Below are 16,465 nucleotides of genomic sequence, written 5' to 3' on the forward strand. Positions count from 1 at the left end.
CCTTAGGGTCCTTGGGATAATATGTCTGCTTTCCTGGGTAATCCTGAGTGGTGAGCAGTGGGAGGGAATCCTCCTTATGACACCTGAGATTTTCCTTGAGGTCTCAGGAGTGGAGAATGAACAGCACTCCAAAGAGAACTCTGGTTTCAGGTGGTAAGAGAGAGAGTTGTTCCCCTGTCCGAGGAAGAGCCCGGTCGGGGCAGGAACTGGGTCGGCATGTCTCCCCAGCCCAGTGCCTGGCATGCGGATAGGCTTGCAGAGAACATTTGTGTCTAATGTCATTAATGTTTCCAAAGGTGGAAACCCTTTTGGACAAAGCAAAGCAAGCCTAAAGCAGAGCAGTCTGAAAGATGGTACAGATCTGCATATTTCATTTTCTTTCTCTTTCTACTCATGGTTTTTCTGTTTTTTTTCTCCAGTGACAAGAAAAGGAAGCTGGAAGCCAAACAAGATCCCAAACAGAACAAAAAGTTGAAGAAAAACAGAGACATGAAGAACAAAAAAGATCTGAAACTGAAGCGGAAGAAATAGGAGCGTGGGCATCAGCGGCTGACGCGTAAGGAGAGCCCCCCCGACTTCCCGAGCTGTCTCCGGCAGGGCCCGACGGCGGCGGCCTAGACTGTCAAAGGCAATGAGAGCCCCCGCCAGACCCGGAAGCTGGCCAGGAATTCAGTCCGTGGGCTGAGCTTGGCTTAAGGCAACGGCACTTCCTTGCCGGTCCACCTAGAACTCGACACTTGGGCAAACCTCTGGCACTGCCGAGGGCCTGTCTCCCCTCCCGCACGCCTGGCCTTCTCCCCCCCCGTAGGTTCCTGTTTTGCTCTGGGCCCAGCTGTATTAGCTCCTTCTCACACCTATGGAAGCCACACTGACTCTTTCCCGTCTCAGGATTAAACACACAGCTTTCTGGTGACGCGTAGGAGGCCACTAGTTGAGCCCTGGGTCTCTCATCAGGGCCTTGTCCGGACGCCCTGAGGCCTAGAGCAGCAGCGGTAGCTCTAACCAGGTGGCTGCGGCAGGTCACTGTTCTGTGCCCTGGGCTTCGCTCTGCCGTAAACCGTCCCACTCCTGGCTCCGCAGGCCTGCGGCCCCATGGCCCAGAAAAGCCTGAGCTCTTAATTTAAGAATAGGACCTTGAGTCCCCAAATCTGTTACTTAATCTATTTGGGAAAAAATGTTGGGCAAGACCTTTTTGCTAGCAGGGGTGAGGGAGGGATAGAAAATCTATTTTTAATAAATAAGCCAGAAAGAGCAACTGCCTCTGGGTGCTCATTGACTCCACGAAGGTGGAAGTTGCCCCTCTGCCTGTTTCTTGTGGATCTTGGCTGCTGGGTAGAATCTGGAAGGTGTTGGTGCCAAGGCCAGGGGAAGGCAGTGGCCATGCTTAACCAACCCGGAGCCTGCGGGAGAAGTGGCCAGCACCAGCCGTGCTTGCTGTGGTCCTTCTGAGGGATGAGCTGTGGCACCTGGAAGCTAGCTGGCCGTGCTTTTCCCCCCGCATTCCTGTCAGGAGACAGGAATTGGGGACAGAAATTAGGTGGTGGCTTCACACAAACTTTGGTGTGTGTGTTTGATGGTATCCCTTTCTGGTTCCAAGAAGCCTTGATCCTGAAGGGCCTCTGCCGGTTTCTGTAGGATTGTTCCTTATCCCTGTCCCTGGTACAAGCATGGCTCAAGGTGGAAGTCGGCTCACGTGTGCTCTTGTTCTGATCTGCCGTTTCCCGGTGCCACGCACGGGAGCTGAGGGCAGTCCTGCACAGCTCCCTGGCTGCATCAGTCTTCAGCTTCCATGCTCGCTCTTCTTTTTATCTGGAAAATTCACATGGAGCCCTTGGTTACTGATGTGCCTTGGTTTTTCATAGAATTTAAAAGGACTGGTCTTCCATGAGTCCAAAGACCCTTTCCTCTGCCATGATGTGTAATCCAGTTTCCACGAAGTCTGACATGGCAGGGAAGGAAGGGGAGCTTCTGGACCAAGGAGGATTAAAGGCATACTGCCCAGGACTCACACCCACAGCAAGGAGGGCAGATTCTGTCTGGACTAGGGACCCCTGCATCTTGTCCACACAGGCCTCGGGGCCTTTCGTCTCCTGGATCTGCAGGTTCCTGCCCGCAGACCCCCCGTGTCAGGTCTGCAGGATGGTGTGCTGAGAGGGGCAACGAGACTAATTTTTGACCTTTTTTCAGGTGAGTGCCTGAGCCTGTCTTTCAAAGAGGATTTTCTTAGGAGAGAGAGACTTAAAAGCAAAGTCAGAATCCCAAATGGTCACAGCTGGGTGGTTTCTTAAAACTGTCCAGCCATGTCCTCCCAGGGGTAGGAGGGCCCGGCCCTTGCCCTTTTGTGGCCTCTCCAGCCCCGAAGCCTGGCTTGTGCTCTGCTCCGGGTTGCAGGGAGGAGGTCCCTTAAAGCCAGACCTCTCCACCCTGCTCGGCCCTGAGTCTCCCTGTGACCTGGGGCACGCCACTCACCTGCACCTGCTGTCCAGGTCGACATGTGTGAGATGCAGGTGGCAGTGATCGATCCCACCTCCTGGGCTGTTGAGAGGAGTGAGTGGAGCCGAGTATGAGGAGTGGACCACGGTTCCTGGTGTGCGGCTAGGGCTCCAGAAATCTCTGTCACGGGGCCCGCGTCTGCCTAACCAGGGATGCTGCTCGGTGACACACAAGCGCTAAGAGTAAGACCGGCTTTGTTCTAAAGCCACAGGCTGAGCTGAAGAGTCCCACTTGGGCAGCGAGAAGATGCACCTGGCGGTCAGACCTGTTGGGCTGTCGGCTTCCAACAAGGTTGTCCTTCATCTCTGAGGCCGCCTTGCCCTCTGCACGCAAAGAGGAAGCTACATTTGCCTACTACCTACAGTCCCGGCCCATTTCCTGGCAAAGCGTATGTTCTTAAACAGGTCTCTGCACTTGGGGGTTGTGATCTTGGGTTCTCTGAACCTGACTGACAAAGCACACCTCCCCCAGACCTCGCCATCTGGCCCCCAGACAGAGTGACATCTGTAAAGCTAAGCTGTCTCGGGAAATGTCACTGGCGAAATGAATTCAGAAAGGCTGGCTATGAATGCTGTCACCCGGACGGGAAGGGGCTCAAGAAGCCTGAACAAAGAAGATGCCTAAATGGGCTCCATCCCCCTGAGCCGGGATGGGGCTCCCGCCGGCCTGCTCCAGGGCTTCACCGCTCATCTGGCCCCTGCCGCCCCAGAGGACTCGAGTGACCAGGAGTTGGACACAAAGGGCTGTGGAGGCTGGGGGAGGGGAGGAAATAAGTGACCGCCACCTTGGAAAAATGTGGACTCATTATCTGAGGGCCATTGCCCCAGCCGCCTGCTCGCAGGCCTCAGTGGGCGGGTCAGGCCTCAGCCTGGGGCGGGGGGGGGGAGGGGATGCCCCGTTCTGTGGGCAGCTGGTTAAAGGGGAAATGTGTGGATTTGGGGTGGCTGCTGATGGAAGGCCCGAGGCTCTCCTGTGGTGCTGTAGGTGGTTCAGCTGAGGAGAACGTTGCCGTGGTTCTGGCGTCTGGCTGGCACTGGGAAACCAGCAGAGAGCAAAGTTAAGGGGAAGGAGGAGTGGGGGCAGGAAGGCAGGCGACCCTCATGTCTGGAGAGGGTTTCCTTTGCGGACAAGGCCCAGGCTCCAGCTGCTGTCGTTGCCTGCAGGGCGGCTGTGGGAGACTGAAGTCCCTCTGGTACAGAACTTGCTTTCAGCCCGTTTCCCTGGGACTCTGCGAAGGCCAAGTTCACTTTCTCTCCTGCAGCCTGCCTTTGGCTGCCAGAGCCTGAAGTGGGCAGCTAGAGGAGAAATGGACCCCATGCTCTGGAGCAGTGGCCCCGAGGAGGAGACCCAGCCACCAGGGATAAGGTAAGGTGACCAAACACCTCCACTTCTCTTCTAGTCCCCCTAGCCTCCTTGGAAGAACCTGATTTTTTTCTGTTATTTGTTAAGTAGGCTCCATGTCCAGTAACCGTGGGGCTTGAACCCATGACCCTGAGATCAAGAGGCAGACACTTAACTGACTGAGCCACCCAGGCACCCCTCTATTACTGAAATGCTTTCTTAAGTGTGTTCTGCTACACATAGGCTCAAAGGGGTCCCCGCCCTGCCTTACATTGCCTTCCCTTTAGCCTGCCCCCCCCAAAGAGAAAACAGCTACGCTCTCTAGGTACTTGATTGAGGCATGTGCTACAGGAGGGCACAAGGAGAGGGGCGAGAGGCTTGTGGGGAGGGTGGACGCAGACCCTTGAAGGGTAGGCACTGCAGATGGCAAGTGCTGGGCAGGGACAGCCCCCTGAACCAAGCTCCCAGGGGCCTCCACCCAGGACGGTGCCGAGTGGTGCGCCTCCTCCCTGTGGCCCCCAGAGGGCGCTGTGGGTCCATGCAGGGCCCCCTCCCCAGCCAGGCCAGGGCCCCCTCCCCAGCCAGGCCAGGGCCCCAGGCTGGGCCTCAAGCTGCTGGGCCTGGACCCCTGCCCCGCAAAGCTGGGCATTGGACGTTTCCTGGACTGACCCCCAGCTAACACCCTGAGGTCTTCATGTTGTCCCCCAGCTTCTGAGTTCTGGCCTATCAGTTACTGAACCACAGCCACTTGGGCCAGTGTTTCTAGTGACCTGCCTCAGGTAGCAAACATTTAAAAAAACCTTTATTTCTGCCTGGACGTCATACCTAAAACAAACTATAACTGGTCCTGAAGACCCTTGGGCCCGAGTCACCAGCTCACTGTCCTCTCTCCATTCCCAGGTGGCACAGACCAGCTTGGGCTCAGCTGGGCTGGAGACAGCAGCCGCCGAGGGACAGGTGCCGCCTCCTCAGGGGGCGGAGGCCCTGCCTCCACCTCACCGGGCCTCACAAGGGTTTGCAGAGAACCATTATGACAACCCCAATGGTAGTTCCCACGTGAGGGCGCTGGGGGTGGCCTGGGCTCAGAGAAGATCCGAAAAGCCCCTGACAGCCATCTTACTCCTGGCAGGGGGCTCCCGGCCCTCCACACAAACACCTTTTCTGTCCTCATAAATGGCACCTAAGTGCTTAACAGAGGAGAAAGATTTTATATCCTCAGCTACCTTGTTTGACAGGGGTAGTGTGTGTGTGCGCGTGTGTGTGCGCGTGCGTGTATGTATGTATGTATGTATGTATGTAGGGGGAGTCCTAACCCAGCTTGGGGCTGGAGGCCCGAGTAACTAACCAGGGAATTAGCCCTGGGTTCTCTTCCCCAGCTCTGAGCAACTCCCTAGCAGGAGTGACAAGGCCTTGGTCATTGTTAACAAGTGTTTGTTTATTGTTAATAAAACCCTGGTACATTTACAATAAGTGACATTAATGTACAGTTACAGTATCATACATTATTACAGCAATAAAATAACGCCTATTCCTTTGTACATCCAGCTCAAGCAGCTAGTCAAAAAATATTTTCCAAGATTGCAAGCCCCTGGGGGCTTTTCAAGGTAACCAAAGTGACACCTCCTGAAGTGCCCAGGGCTCTTGGTGAATAAATAGTTTCTAAGGTGCAGCCAGACAGCCTGAAGAAGGTGACCCCCAGAACAAGCTGTCCGGATGCCCCCCCAGTGTCTGGTCCGTAAATACGACAGGCGTCGGGGCCACGGCATGTCCTCTGCTCCCCCCAATGCCCCACCCCTTCCACCCCCGGACCCGCGGTTCCCACGAGAAGTGCCCTGCTCTAGAGACCCAGCCAGGGCGACACGGAGGGATCTGCTTCCCGAGCCCCCGGAGGCTGCCTCACTCTAGGCTTGGGGTTTCAGGATTGGCCTCTAGAAGCAGCAGGAACAAAAGCTGTGGCCAGCAGACTCGTCCGTGGACCCTGGGCACTCCCATGCCACCTCCAGCTCGGCCTGGAAGTCCCAGGGTGTCAGCTGGGAGAACCGCCTTCTCGCACTAACAGAGCAGGGGTGTGCTCCTCCAAAGGACGGCCTCTGTAGGCCTAGACACCAAAGAAAATAGGACTGTAAGTGACCCTCTGGGCAGGGATCTTCAGGCCCTTGGAGGCTCACATCACAAAGGCATAGCCTTGAGGAAGAAGTTCAAGGATTTGGGCAGCCTTTCTGATGTGACCTTGAGGAAAAATACCAGTTTCGGCATGAAGTGGCCTGGGGCCCAGGGTGTAAGTTCTCTACCTCCATCAGGATGCCCATACCGCCAAGGGCCCCAGCTGGCACAGTCTGAGCTTGGGGAGGCCTGGGGACTGTGGGTGGTCAGAGCCTGGAATGAATGGTCAGAAGCTATTTCAAGCGGGGGTGAATCAGGATCAAGCCCAGACCTCCAGGAGGGGAGAAGGGGCGCACGACGGTAAGTGCACCGTGGCCCTCAAGGTGCAAACAGTATGGGGTCAGGAGTGGGGGGAGGGCCACCTTTTGGCCTTGTCTGCCCAACACTCAGGCAAACCACCCTGGGGCAGAGGGGTTGACGGTGGGGCCGCCCAGGGACAGGGGGCTCAGAGCACATCAGCCTACCCAAGGACAGACTGACACCGGAGAGGGTGTCTGCGGAATGAGGGGGAAACTGAGTCCCATGAGCCTGGCTCACCAGTGCCCCCACCCCCGCAGCGGGGCTCTGACCCACCCACAGGCCCCAGGTATGTACTTGTTCAGACGCCCCTGGAAGCACTTGCTCCCAGCCTTTCACACCGCCCGCCCCCCTCTCCCCCCAAGGGATGCCTAGAGCCAGAGCCCCGGCCCAGAGGCTGCAGGCTGTGCCGCCCTGCTGCGCCCCCACCGCCCTTAGACCCGAGAGGTGATGTAGACAGAGTGCACACGCTCGGCCAGGGTGCTCTGTAGGTCCTGCAGAGGGTCCAGGCCCTGCACCTTGCTGTTGCGGCTGTAGATGAGCTGCCGGAAGGAGTCCTGCTCGAGCAGGGCCTTCATGTGCTTGAGGAAGAAGCCTTCGCAGAACAGGGCCAGTTCAGGGGCGTTGTGGATCTGTTGGGGGCGGGGGAGTGTGAGAGCCATGGCCTTCGCACAGCCCCACCGGAAACTGCACACCTCCCCACCCTGCCCCCAAATCTCACCCAGGGGCCAAGAGCCTTCCCCTTATCTGGATTTCTTCCATAAGTCTCTCCTCCAGATGGGACTATTCTGGGTTCAAATCCCAGCTGTGCCACCAGGAACATCACTGTGTTGGCCCCATCATTTTCTTGGCCTATTTCCCACTGTTGCCATTACTGACCGGCAGACACCCTTGTTGGTTTGAAGCTTCCTTACCAATGCCTGGGACAGGGAGCCCAGCCCAAGCCGGGCACCTGAGCAGTTCACCCGGTAGATGCTCAGTCATGATTTTAACTCAACAACTATCAAGTGTCCACTCCGGGCCAGGCACTGGGCACCAAGTTCTGGGGGCCAGGTCTCTGCAGTGTGCTCTTAGAGCTGATGTTCTACTTTGGGGGAGACAGGGAAGCCAGAGAACCAAGTAAGGTCACAGCAGACGGTGGTCAGTGCTGTGAGGAAAGTGGCAGGTGCCTCATGGGAGAGGCCAGTGGAGTCGGCAGGCCTGCGCTTTCCTGGGGGAGGGGATAGTTATTGCCAGAGCCGTGGGGGAAGTGGGAGCTAAGTAAGCCACGTGGAAGATGTGGGAGGGGTCCTGGGGGCCGGCCAGTGTGATATTTAGGCTGCGAACAGAGGAAGCTTCGTGGGAGGGACACTTTAAGTAGAGGAGTGACATGGTCTTAACGCTTGTCAAAGAGCCTGGAAACTGCACGGTGACAGCCAAGCAGAGGGAGGTCGGGTCAATGTCATGGTCCGGAGAGGTGATGGTGGCTCGGGACAGGGTGGGCACAGTGGACATGGAAGAAAGTGGACAGACTGCTGATGTGTTCACAGGGAGGGAGCCGGCCCAGATGGGGCAAATTAATATATACGTAACTTCCAAGTTTTGAGCCCGAGCACCTGAGCAGATGGCTGTGCCGAGGGGGTAAAATTAAGGACAGGTTGGGGGGAAAAACCAAGTAAGAACCTAAGGAAGTGATGTGACTTGGAGAAGCTCAGCCCTTTGGCCCAGGCCCGCCAGCTTGTGAAGCTCCCCTCCGGAGCTGCAGGCTGCTCTGCGGAACAGTGGGGAGCCCAAGCCACGGAGGGCATCACTAGCCCCCCTCCACCCCTTCCACGGCCCGTCGGCCTGGCCCGGCACAATGAGCCCGCGGGAGGCGGCGGGCGGCGCTCACCTTGGCGTACTTGTAGGTGTTCACGGCGCTCTCCACGCTGAGGGTCTGGGAGCACAGGATCTCGCAGTGTCTCTGCAGGGCATCCAGCTGGAACAGGCTGGCAGCCGAGAGCAGCTGGGGGGGGGGGGCGGGGGAGGGAACATGGCCTTGGATGCGGGCAGCAGGCCCATGGCCCAGGCGTCGGGGAACAGAAGGCCGCTCCGTGCCGCGGGCCCTGGTTTCTCCTAATCCTCGGGGCCCTGCCCGCCTTCGCAGGTCAAATCTGAGGACTGATTTCTTTCTGTTCCAGGTCACCTGGGGACTTGCTGGGACACTTTGCAAGGCACAGGATGAGGGACAGACACTGGATGGGATGCCTGACCTCAGAAGGTCTTCAACCCTGAGCTGCGCTCCTTGTCTCCCGGACCTTCTAGGCAGGCGCCTGACCCGCAGGGGGTCGGCTTTCTAAGCAGTGAGGAGGTTGGGGGGGGGAGGGGCTGGGCTGCCTTTGATCCTACTGGGCCCATCATCCCTCCGCCCTTCCCCCCTCCCCCGGGCCTGGCCCAGGAGGCAGATGGGCGAAAGGCCCTTCCTGTCACAGGAAGAGAAAGGACCAGCAGGGAATCAGGAGGTCCTGGAAGAGGCCACCTCCCCTCTCGGCTCTCCAGATGCCCTGTACCTGAGTGCCAGCAGCTGGGCACGGGGCACACAGGCTCCCACCCCTCTCCCCGGCGCCGGGACCTCACCTCCAGGATGTCGGCGGCTGGGATGTCCATGGCTTCTGTCCCTCCGTAGTACAGATACTGCATCATCATCTGTGGCGAGAAGAGACCCCGCGTGAACACCAAACGGACCCACAGGGCCTGTGTCCTTATCTGCCTCCAGTAGAGTGCCGCTCTCCACCCTGGGCCTGGTTGTGCAGGTGGACACGTGCACGTCCCCCAACTCCCTGAGGCTACTATTTGTGTCTGTGCAGTCTCCAGAAGTCAGCCCCGAGATTCTGCTGATCACCTGTGTGTAGGACAGGCCTCCTTCCATGGGGTGGCTCCACTCCGATCCTCAGGACAGCCCAGTGAGCCCAGAAAGAAAAGTACTATTCACAGATGGGGAAACTGAGGCCCGGGGTGGGGGAAGGCAGCATGGCTTGAGTCACTCAGGTCTCCTGCTTCCCACACCAGACCCCTAGATGGCACGTTGCACATTTCTCTCACCTACATTCTAAATATGGACCTGGGATGGGGGTGCTGCCCTCAGAAGCTGCTTCCAACTTCCCCGTCTGTGCTGGGACTCCAATGTGGAGGTGAGAGCCAGACCCTGTCTCCCCCCTGGATTTGTTCCCTTGGACGGCAAGCACAGAGCTGAGGTCGGGATGTGCTCCAGAGGTCACCTCACCGCCTGGCCCAGACCTGCCTGGGGCTTCTGGGAACAGAGGGGTCCCAGATATCAAATGAGGTGGCCCAGGAGTGGGGAATGACAGTTTTGTTGAGGTCTAAGTTACGAACTCTGCCATCACACTGGAGGCCGGGAAGTTCACCGCTGGAAAAAGAAAAGCGGTTCGCACTGGTTGGCTGAAGGAACAGCCCCAGCAAGGAGCTGGCAAGTGTGTAAGTAAACACGGCTCCCGCCGGCATAGTTGGGCTCTGTTATTAGCAGGGCCCCGGGCTGGAAGAGGCACCGGAGGGTCTAGGGAAGGAGCCCAACTCCGGGGAACGGGAGTGCGGAGATGGCCTGACCAGTCTGTCCAGGCCCAAGGTCGGCGCCCGAGACCTCCATCCCTCCCCTCCCCCACAGACAGGTGGTGCACCCACAGGCCTTCCGCAGCCCCTGCTGGAGCACACAGTGTGCTCCGTGTGTCTGTCCCTCTAGGAGGCAAAAGTGTGCCTCGGCGGGCCCCAGGCCTGGGTTCTTCCGCTCCACCCCCCTGCCCGCTGGGGCTGGGCTCCGAGCTGTTCAGGACCGCACCACAGGGCAGCCCTGGATGAACCAGGGCAAGAGCCCCTGGCCCAGGGCTGCGAGTGGAGTGGGCGGGTGGGCAGGGGCTCCCAGGATGGAAGGCTAAGAGACGGCCTCAGGGAAGCCCCTCAACAAGATGGGACGCAGGGTTGTGGGCAGCAACCTGCAGCTCCCCTTCCCAGCCTCTGCCTTTCAGGAGCTGGTTTTGACAAGGTGCAGCCAGCTGTGGCCCGTGGAGCTCCCTGAGGTCACTTGAATGCATATTAGTCCATAGATGTCAGACCAGTACTGCTCCCTTGCGCTTGCTCAGGGAGCTGGGTGGCCGGCAGGCTGGGTAGATGGGTTTTGTCCAGCCCGGCAACCCTCAGGCAGGACGGGGGTCATGTGCCTCCCAGCAGGCTGCCCGGCGCTCTGGGAAAGGCCCGGGGAAGGTTCAGCTGCAGAGGGGCCGCACGGTTTGCTTCTGGCCTGAACAGGAACCCAGGAACCTGAGTGCGGGAAGGCCACCGCCACTGCACGGGTGGAACTGGGGTCAAGCCAGACAGGCAAGCGTCTCGACCTGCACTGATGCTACAGCCGCTGGTCAGGTGTAGCTCTCAAGCGTGTGAAACAAGACTGGTCTGAACTGAGATGTGCTGTGTCAGGTACACACTGGATTGGCAGAACTTAGTATGAAAAAGAATGTAAAATACATCATTAATTTTTGTACTGACTGCATGTAATATTTGGGCTTATATAAAGGGTTAAAGAATATACTATTAAAATTAATTTCACCCATTTCTTTTTGCTTTTTTATGTGGCTACTACGAAATGTTAAATTACATAGGTGGCTTGTGTTATCTTTCTCTTGGATGGCACAGCTCAGATCTCCTCGGGCTGGTTTCCTCCTCTGGAAAACAAATACAATGACCGACCTCCTTCCCTCCCCCTCATCTGTCTGTCTCTGTCTGTCTGTCTCTCTCTCCCAGGGCAGTGAAAGCCACTGAGATACTCAGGAGCTGCTCTAAAACATCCGGGCTTTGTTAGGAAGCTCTGGCCCGGGATCGAAGACTTCAGGCTGAGCCCTCCAAGGAGCCCAGAGAGCAGGAGTCAACATGTGGAGGCTCCCCCGGAAACGGCGCTCTCCCCTGATGGCGGAGATCTACAGCCACAGAGCCCACCCTGCCCAGGCCCCTGGGTGCCAGGGGTGTGAGACCTGGTGTTCCCATCGGGCCCTCCCCACAGCCTTGATGAGTCATGTGGCCGCTAAGGCCGCCGTGGCACAGGCGTCCTCCCGGTGAGCGACGGCAGCCCTGCAGGGCAGCTCCACGGCCGTGGTCACCCGGGTGCCTGCACGGACCCCCACCCTCACCCGGCCCCGCTGCCGCTCCTGTGCTGCCCTCCTGTGTCTGACCGTGACCCCACCTCATGTTCCAGCTCGCCCAGAAGCTGGGCTTCTTAGCCAAACAAGGTTCTAGAGCTGCCCCCTTGCCAGTGAGTTTGGATCAAGGGCTGGAAACGGGGGAAGCAGAGACACCCCCACTCCGCTGCCGGTGCCAGTCCCTGGGTCTGGTCCACTCTCCCCTCATGCACCTCCCCCACCCCACTGCCGCTACCTGCTCACCCTCATCACATGACTAGACTTCTCTACAGCCTCCTACCTGGCCCCCTGGCTGGGGCTGTGGCTCCTCTGGGCCCTTCCTCACCCTCTGAGTGAGCTCCGTAATTGCGAACTTGACCATGCCACACAGCCTTGGATTGAATCCCGGCGCTCTCACTTCCCAGCTGTGTGACCTCAGGCAAGTCACTTACTTCTCTGTGCCTCTTGACGGAATAATCCACCTACCCCTCCTAGGACGATGCTGTGCCCCAACGTGTAACTGATGAGCAGGGGCACAGCACTTGGAGCCACGCCTGGCTAAGTGTTAGCGGTGATGACCTTTCAGGAAGCTTCCTTGGTAGGTTAAAGGTCAAACCCTTCATGCGATGGCTCCTCGGGGCAGTGTCTTCTGAACCCCTGAACCAGACTGGACCAGAGAGCAGTTCTGGAGCATATGTGGTCTCTTCTTCTGGAGTTTGGTGTGCACCGTCCCCCTGCCTGGAGCCCCTGCGGCCGGCCGGCTGCCCCGGCCCCTGACAGCCACTGCCCTGTGGGTTAGGTGCCCCCCTCCTGTGCCCCCGGCACTGCCCCCACACCTCTCACCCTCTCGGAGTCCCGTCTCCTGGGGGGCAGGGCCCTGTCCTGTTTACTGCTGTCCTCATCCTGTCCAGAGATGACAAAGTGCTAAACAGTAAATGAGTGAAGACAGCATGAGGGGAAACTAGGCCATTTTAAATGGGGGCTCCCTGTGCTTCCGTGAGACTGATCCGTCCTATGAGGCCACAGAGCTGTCCTGTGCAGGGCCAGGCCCTGGAGCCCATCCCGGCTGCCCCCTGGCCTCAGCCCCAGCCCCTGGGGGTCGTCCCTGCAGCCCAGGGCCCACCACACAGCCTGGAGACCTGGAGTCGCCACGTCCCAGGCAGGAGCTCGCAGCCGGGGCTCGGCTGAGATCCCAGCCAGGCTCCTCCCTCCAGACTCTCTGGCCTCGACTGGCGGCCAGCCTGTGGACTTTCCATCACGCAACCTCTGATGTTCTCCAAAGCTGAGGGACCGAAAAACTGACCCTTGGTCTTCCACAACCAGGATGGGCTCAGCTGGCTTTTTCTGCCAGGCCTGCCGGGCTGGGGTCCAACGCTCGGGAGGACTGGTGCAGCCCACACCACGCTCCTCAGAGTGTGTGCACGCCAGCCGCCAGGGGGCTTGTTGGCACGCGGGAGGGCAGGGGGCTGACGCACAGGTGTGTGCTGCGGGGAGCCCACCCTGAGGAACGAGGGCTCCTACAGACACGTGTGGTGGGTGCCAGGCCTCACAGGTCTGCCGTCCGTCCGCCCAGGCCCCTCGCTCAGTGGTCAGAGCTCAGGACTCAGGAGCGAGGCTCTGAAAACTATCAGCCCGCACCGGAAGGGCTACCGTGGCCTGGGGCAGACGCTGCTGCTCCAACCGGACCACGGGTTTGGTGAACGCAGAAAGCAGTGGGGACAGAGTGCAAGATTATGGTCAACTCCCAGCTGCCTCCCAGCCCAGATGGACAAAGCCGTGGGGCCCTGGGGGAGGCCACCCCCCACCCTGAGAGGCGCGCAGCACGGAGGCCCACCCACCTGGAAAATGTGGTACTTCATGTCACTGATCTCGATGGTTTTGCCACCGTCGCCATCTTGTTCTGATTTATTGGTCATCAGCGTCTTGAACCTGGAGCAAAGGAGGTGAAACAAGGTGGGTGTTGCACATGACTTTGATTTCATCCCAAGCAGCAATGGTGCCATCCATCACCCGACTGGTCACCGGGAGACGGGGCATTTTTAAAATTACTGCACCGCTCCCAAAATAACTCTCTGCAAATGGCAGCTTACATCATCCTGGGCTGACAGCTGGGCCGGGCCCCGATCTGTCCCCACCGCCCCCCGTGAGTGACGGTGATGCTTGTGGCCTGGAAGGTGACTCTGCATTCCAGAACATTTTCTAATAATCGGAAGCAAGACCTCGACCTTCGGAGCGCCTCTTGGACGCTGGGTCCCAGCCCTGTGGGGTGGCGGGGGCTCCACGGCCACAGGGGGACCCACCTCCACGGGGCAGAGGCTCCTCCCTGGAACCGGTGTCACCTCGCGGCTATGGGAGGCCGGCCCCACCCGTCCGGGGCTGGGGCTTGTTCCCCGAGGCGGCCTACCTGTTAGAAGCCGTCACCAGCAGGACCTTGTGTGCATAAAAGAGCTTTCCTTCCACCAGGAAGGTCACGTCGGACATCTCCTTGTTGTTCAGAAAGTGAGGATCTGTGCCCGAAGGGAGAGAAGGGACGTGACCGAGGGGCCCCCAGGTGCTGGGGGCGGGGTACACAGGGGGAGAACAGAGACACTGAGGCACCAGGAACAGGGAACAGCAGACCAAGATGCGTGGAGAGGAACAGGAGGAGAGACGGGATGGAGCTCTGGGAAGGACGAGGGGCGGCTGGTCGCAGGCGTGGGGGGGGCAGGCCTCACCCAGCCTGGCGGGCAGCGTCTTCCGGATCTCGGGAATGCTGGGCACCGGGCTGCTGCCGTAGCAGTGCGTGAAGATGGCGGCCAGCTGCTGCGTGACGGCGTCGTTCTGCGGGGCAGAGGAGAGGGAGGGCCCGTGAGGCCGCCTGGCCACCTGCCGTGGCCGCAGACACGGCAGGCTCGCTTCCGAAGTCCAGACCCGGCTCAGAGCAGCCGCCGTCTTTCGGTTCCTCCTGGATCTGGCCTGGCGAGAGATGCCCGTGCCTCCATCACGGAGTCCCCAAGTTGCTTTTCTGGCCGGGCTCCCGCCCCGACAGATCCACAGCCTCCGGCCTCTGCAGCCAGGCCGTGGCAGTCCAGCCGTGGGGTGTGCGGGAGGGGGCCTGCGTGCGTGTGCGTGTGCACGTGAGGCCTGGGCCAGGGCCTCGGAAGCCAACATGCTCGGCGCGCAGCGTGGGGACCTGCCTGACGTCACTCACTTTGCTGGTCTTAAGGATGTCGAACATGAGCTGCAAGCCCTCGGTCACCAGCTCCTCGTTGTACTCCTCCTCCTTGATGGAGCTGAAGTCCCGCAGGAGGCTCTGCACCACTGAGTAGCGCGACTGGGAGAAGGAGGTCCTCAGAGACTCGATCCACACGTGCAGCTTCCAGGGGACACCTGGGGGAAGGGCGGGCAGTCGTCACCTCCGCAGGGCATGGCCTGCACACACCCCCTCCCCAGGCGGGCTCCCGCCCCATTCCCTCATGCCGAGGGACTCTGAAGCCAGGGAACGAGAGCTTCCATGGACCCCGACAGGCCCTGCTGAGAGGTCAGAGGGGAGTTTGGGTGTCCCCATCAGATAGGGCGGAGGAACGGCTCCGACCCAAGGGCAGGGCACCCAGACGGCTCAGCCTGGGGCCACCCCAGCCCCACTGTTTTTGGGGCCCTGGAATGACTTCCTGGGAAGACCCATCAATTACGAGGGCTGGCCAGGTGCACTCGGAGGTCTGGGAAACAGGCCGGACACCCGGGCCCATGCCTGTCCGGCACTCAGGGCACTGACATCCAGTGCCATATAATTACTGTGTACCAGCTCCCTGGAGAGTGTCAGTGGGGCCATAAACTAACTTAAAACTACTCTGTGGAGGTCATGACAAAAGCTAGTAATTTCTTTGGTAATTAGAGAGCAAGCTGCTCCCCGCCAGCCTCACTATGGAGTAAAAAGAGGACGATGGCATTCCCCAGGGACACAGTGACATAAGTGGCGTTAGCATCCTCGGTGTTCTGACTGTAGCTGGGAATGATATACCCGTTTACAGTGAGGAACACTGAGCCTGACTGGCTGCAAGTGTGGCGGCCACTAGGACGTTCCACACTGCCATCGTGCACGTAGAGCTCACGGAGAGCTGGCCCCAGGCCCTGGGCCTCGTGTGACTTCACAGTCTTACGTAAACGAGGATCAGCAGCGCCAGTGACAGTGGACCAGCTGGGATCTGGCCCAGGTCTGCCTGTCGGGGCGGCCTCCCTGCAGGAAGGAGCGTCCACAGACTCGCAGACCCAAGGAGCGAACGAGTGTGGCCAAGTGACAGGAGAGCCTCTAGTTGACCAGAAATGTTTACCATAGTGAGGCAGATGCTCACAGGGTTGCACATCGCAGGCCACGGCCAGGCCGGGGGGCCGTGAGGCTCCGCCCAGGGAGGAGGAAGGGCCCGAGGCTGGAGGGCTGGGGCGATGCCCCCCCGACGCATCCCCGCAGAGGACCATCCGAGGCTCAGGGTGGAGTCCGCCCCGTGCCCGGCCGCCCCTGCGGGCCCTGGCCCTCTTCCAGTCTGCTCTTAAAAGAGCAGCAGAGTGCCCGTGTCGCATGTGGGCGCGCCCGCGGGGCCTCACCCAGCGCCCGCAGCTCCATGGTGATGTCCACGTAGCCGTGCTCGGCGCTGTAGTACATGGCCTCCTGCAGGGCCTTCGTGCGGGTCCGGCTCAGCCGCACGGGCCCCTCGCTGCTGCTGCCCTGGCTGGAGGCGTCACTCTCCTCCACGCCCTCGGCCAGGATCTCCTCCAGGGACAGCACGTCTGCTTTGGCCTGCTGGGGCTGCGTCAGGAGCTTCCTCAGGACATTCCTGCGGGCCAACGGATGGAAGACGGGGATGCCTGAGGCCCTCACCGTGGACGGTGCCCGCCTGAGGTGCCCTCCTGAGCCCCGTGGCCTAGATGGGCTGCTGTGGGGCACCTGTGGGCGCTAGGGGCTCACGGTCTTCCCCTCCCAGGCAGGCTGGGCCAGGGCTCCCAGCACCCTCCATCTGCAGCCATCTGAGAGAGGCAGGGGAGGGTACGGGTGG

At 59.7% G+C, this 16,465-nt stretch overlaps 2 protein-coding genes across 11 annotated transcripts in view; one reads left to right on the forward strand and one right to left on the reverse strand.

Moving 5' to 3' along the window:
• NAT10 (N-acetyltransferase 10) overlaps positions 1–6,598 on the forward strand; it is a 46,129-nt gene extending 39,531 nt beyond the window's left edge. For 2 of the 4 annotated variants that reach the window (XM_027581364.2, XM_027581367.2), the window contains exons 29-31: positions 420–2,187; positions 2,705–3,858; positions 4,735–6,598. In XM_027581364.2, the coding sequence (XP_027437165.1) occupies positions 420–531 (112 nt within the window). In that variant the 3' untranslated portion in view covers positions 532–2,187; positions 2,705–3,858; positions 4,735–6,598. Of the gene's footprint in view, positions 1–419; positions 2,188–2,698; positions 3,859–4,734 lie in introns of all 4 variants that reach the window. The other 2 variants (XM_027581365.2, XM_027581366.2) reach the window with 2 other exon arrangements.
• Positions 6,596–16,465, reverse strand: part of ABTB2 (ankyrin repeat and BTB domain containing 2) — a 226,094-nt gene continuing 216,224 nt past the window's right edge. For 6 of the 7 annotated variants that reach the window (XM_027581369.2, XM_027581370.2, XM_027581371.2 and 3 more), the window contains 8 exons: positions 16,017–16,246; positions 14,626–14,804; positions 14,150–14,255; positions 13,840–13,942; positions 13,274–13,364; positions 8,890–8,958; positions 8,165–8,278; positions 6,685–6,926 (listed from right to left, as the gene is read on the reverse strand). In XM_027581369.2, the coding sequence (XP_027437170.2) occupies positions 6,729–6,926; positions 8,165–8,278; positions 8,890–8,958; positions 13,274–13,364; positions 13,840–13,942; positions 14,150–14,255; positions 14,626–14,804; positions 16,017–16,246 (1,090 nt within the window). In that variant the 3' untranslated portion in view covers positions 6,685–6,728. Of the gene's footprint in view, positions 6,927–8,164; positions 8,279–8,889; positions 8,959–13,273; positions 13,365–13,839; positions 13,943–14,149; positions 14,256–14,625; positions 14,805–16,016; positions 16,247–16,465 lie in introns of all 7 variants that reach the window. The other variant, XM_027581368.2, reaches the window with a different exon arrangement.

This window comes from Zalophus californianus, chromosome 11, assembly GCF_009762305.2.
Source record: "Zalophus californianus isolate mZalCal1 chromosome 11, mZalCal1.pri.v2, whole genome shotgun sequence".
Taxonomy (NCBI): domain Eukaryota; kingdom Metazoa; phylum Chordata; class Mammalia; order Carnivora; family Otariidae; genus Zalophus; species Zalophus californianus.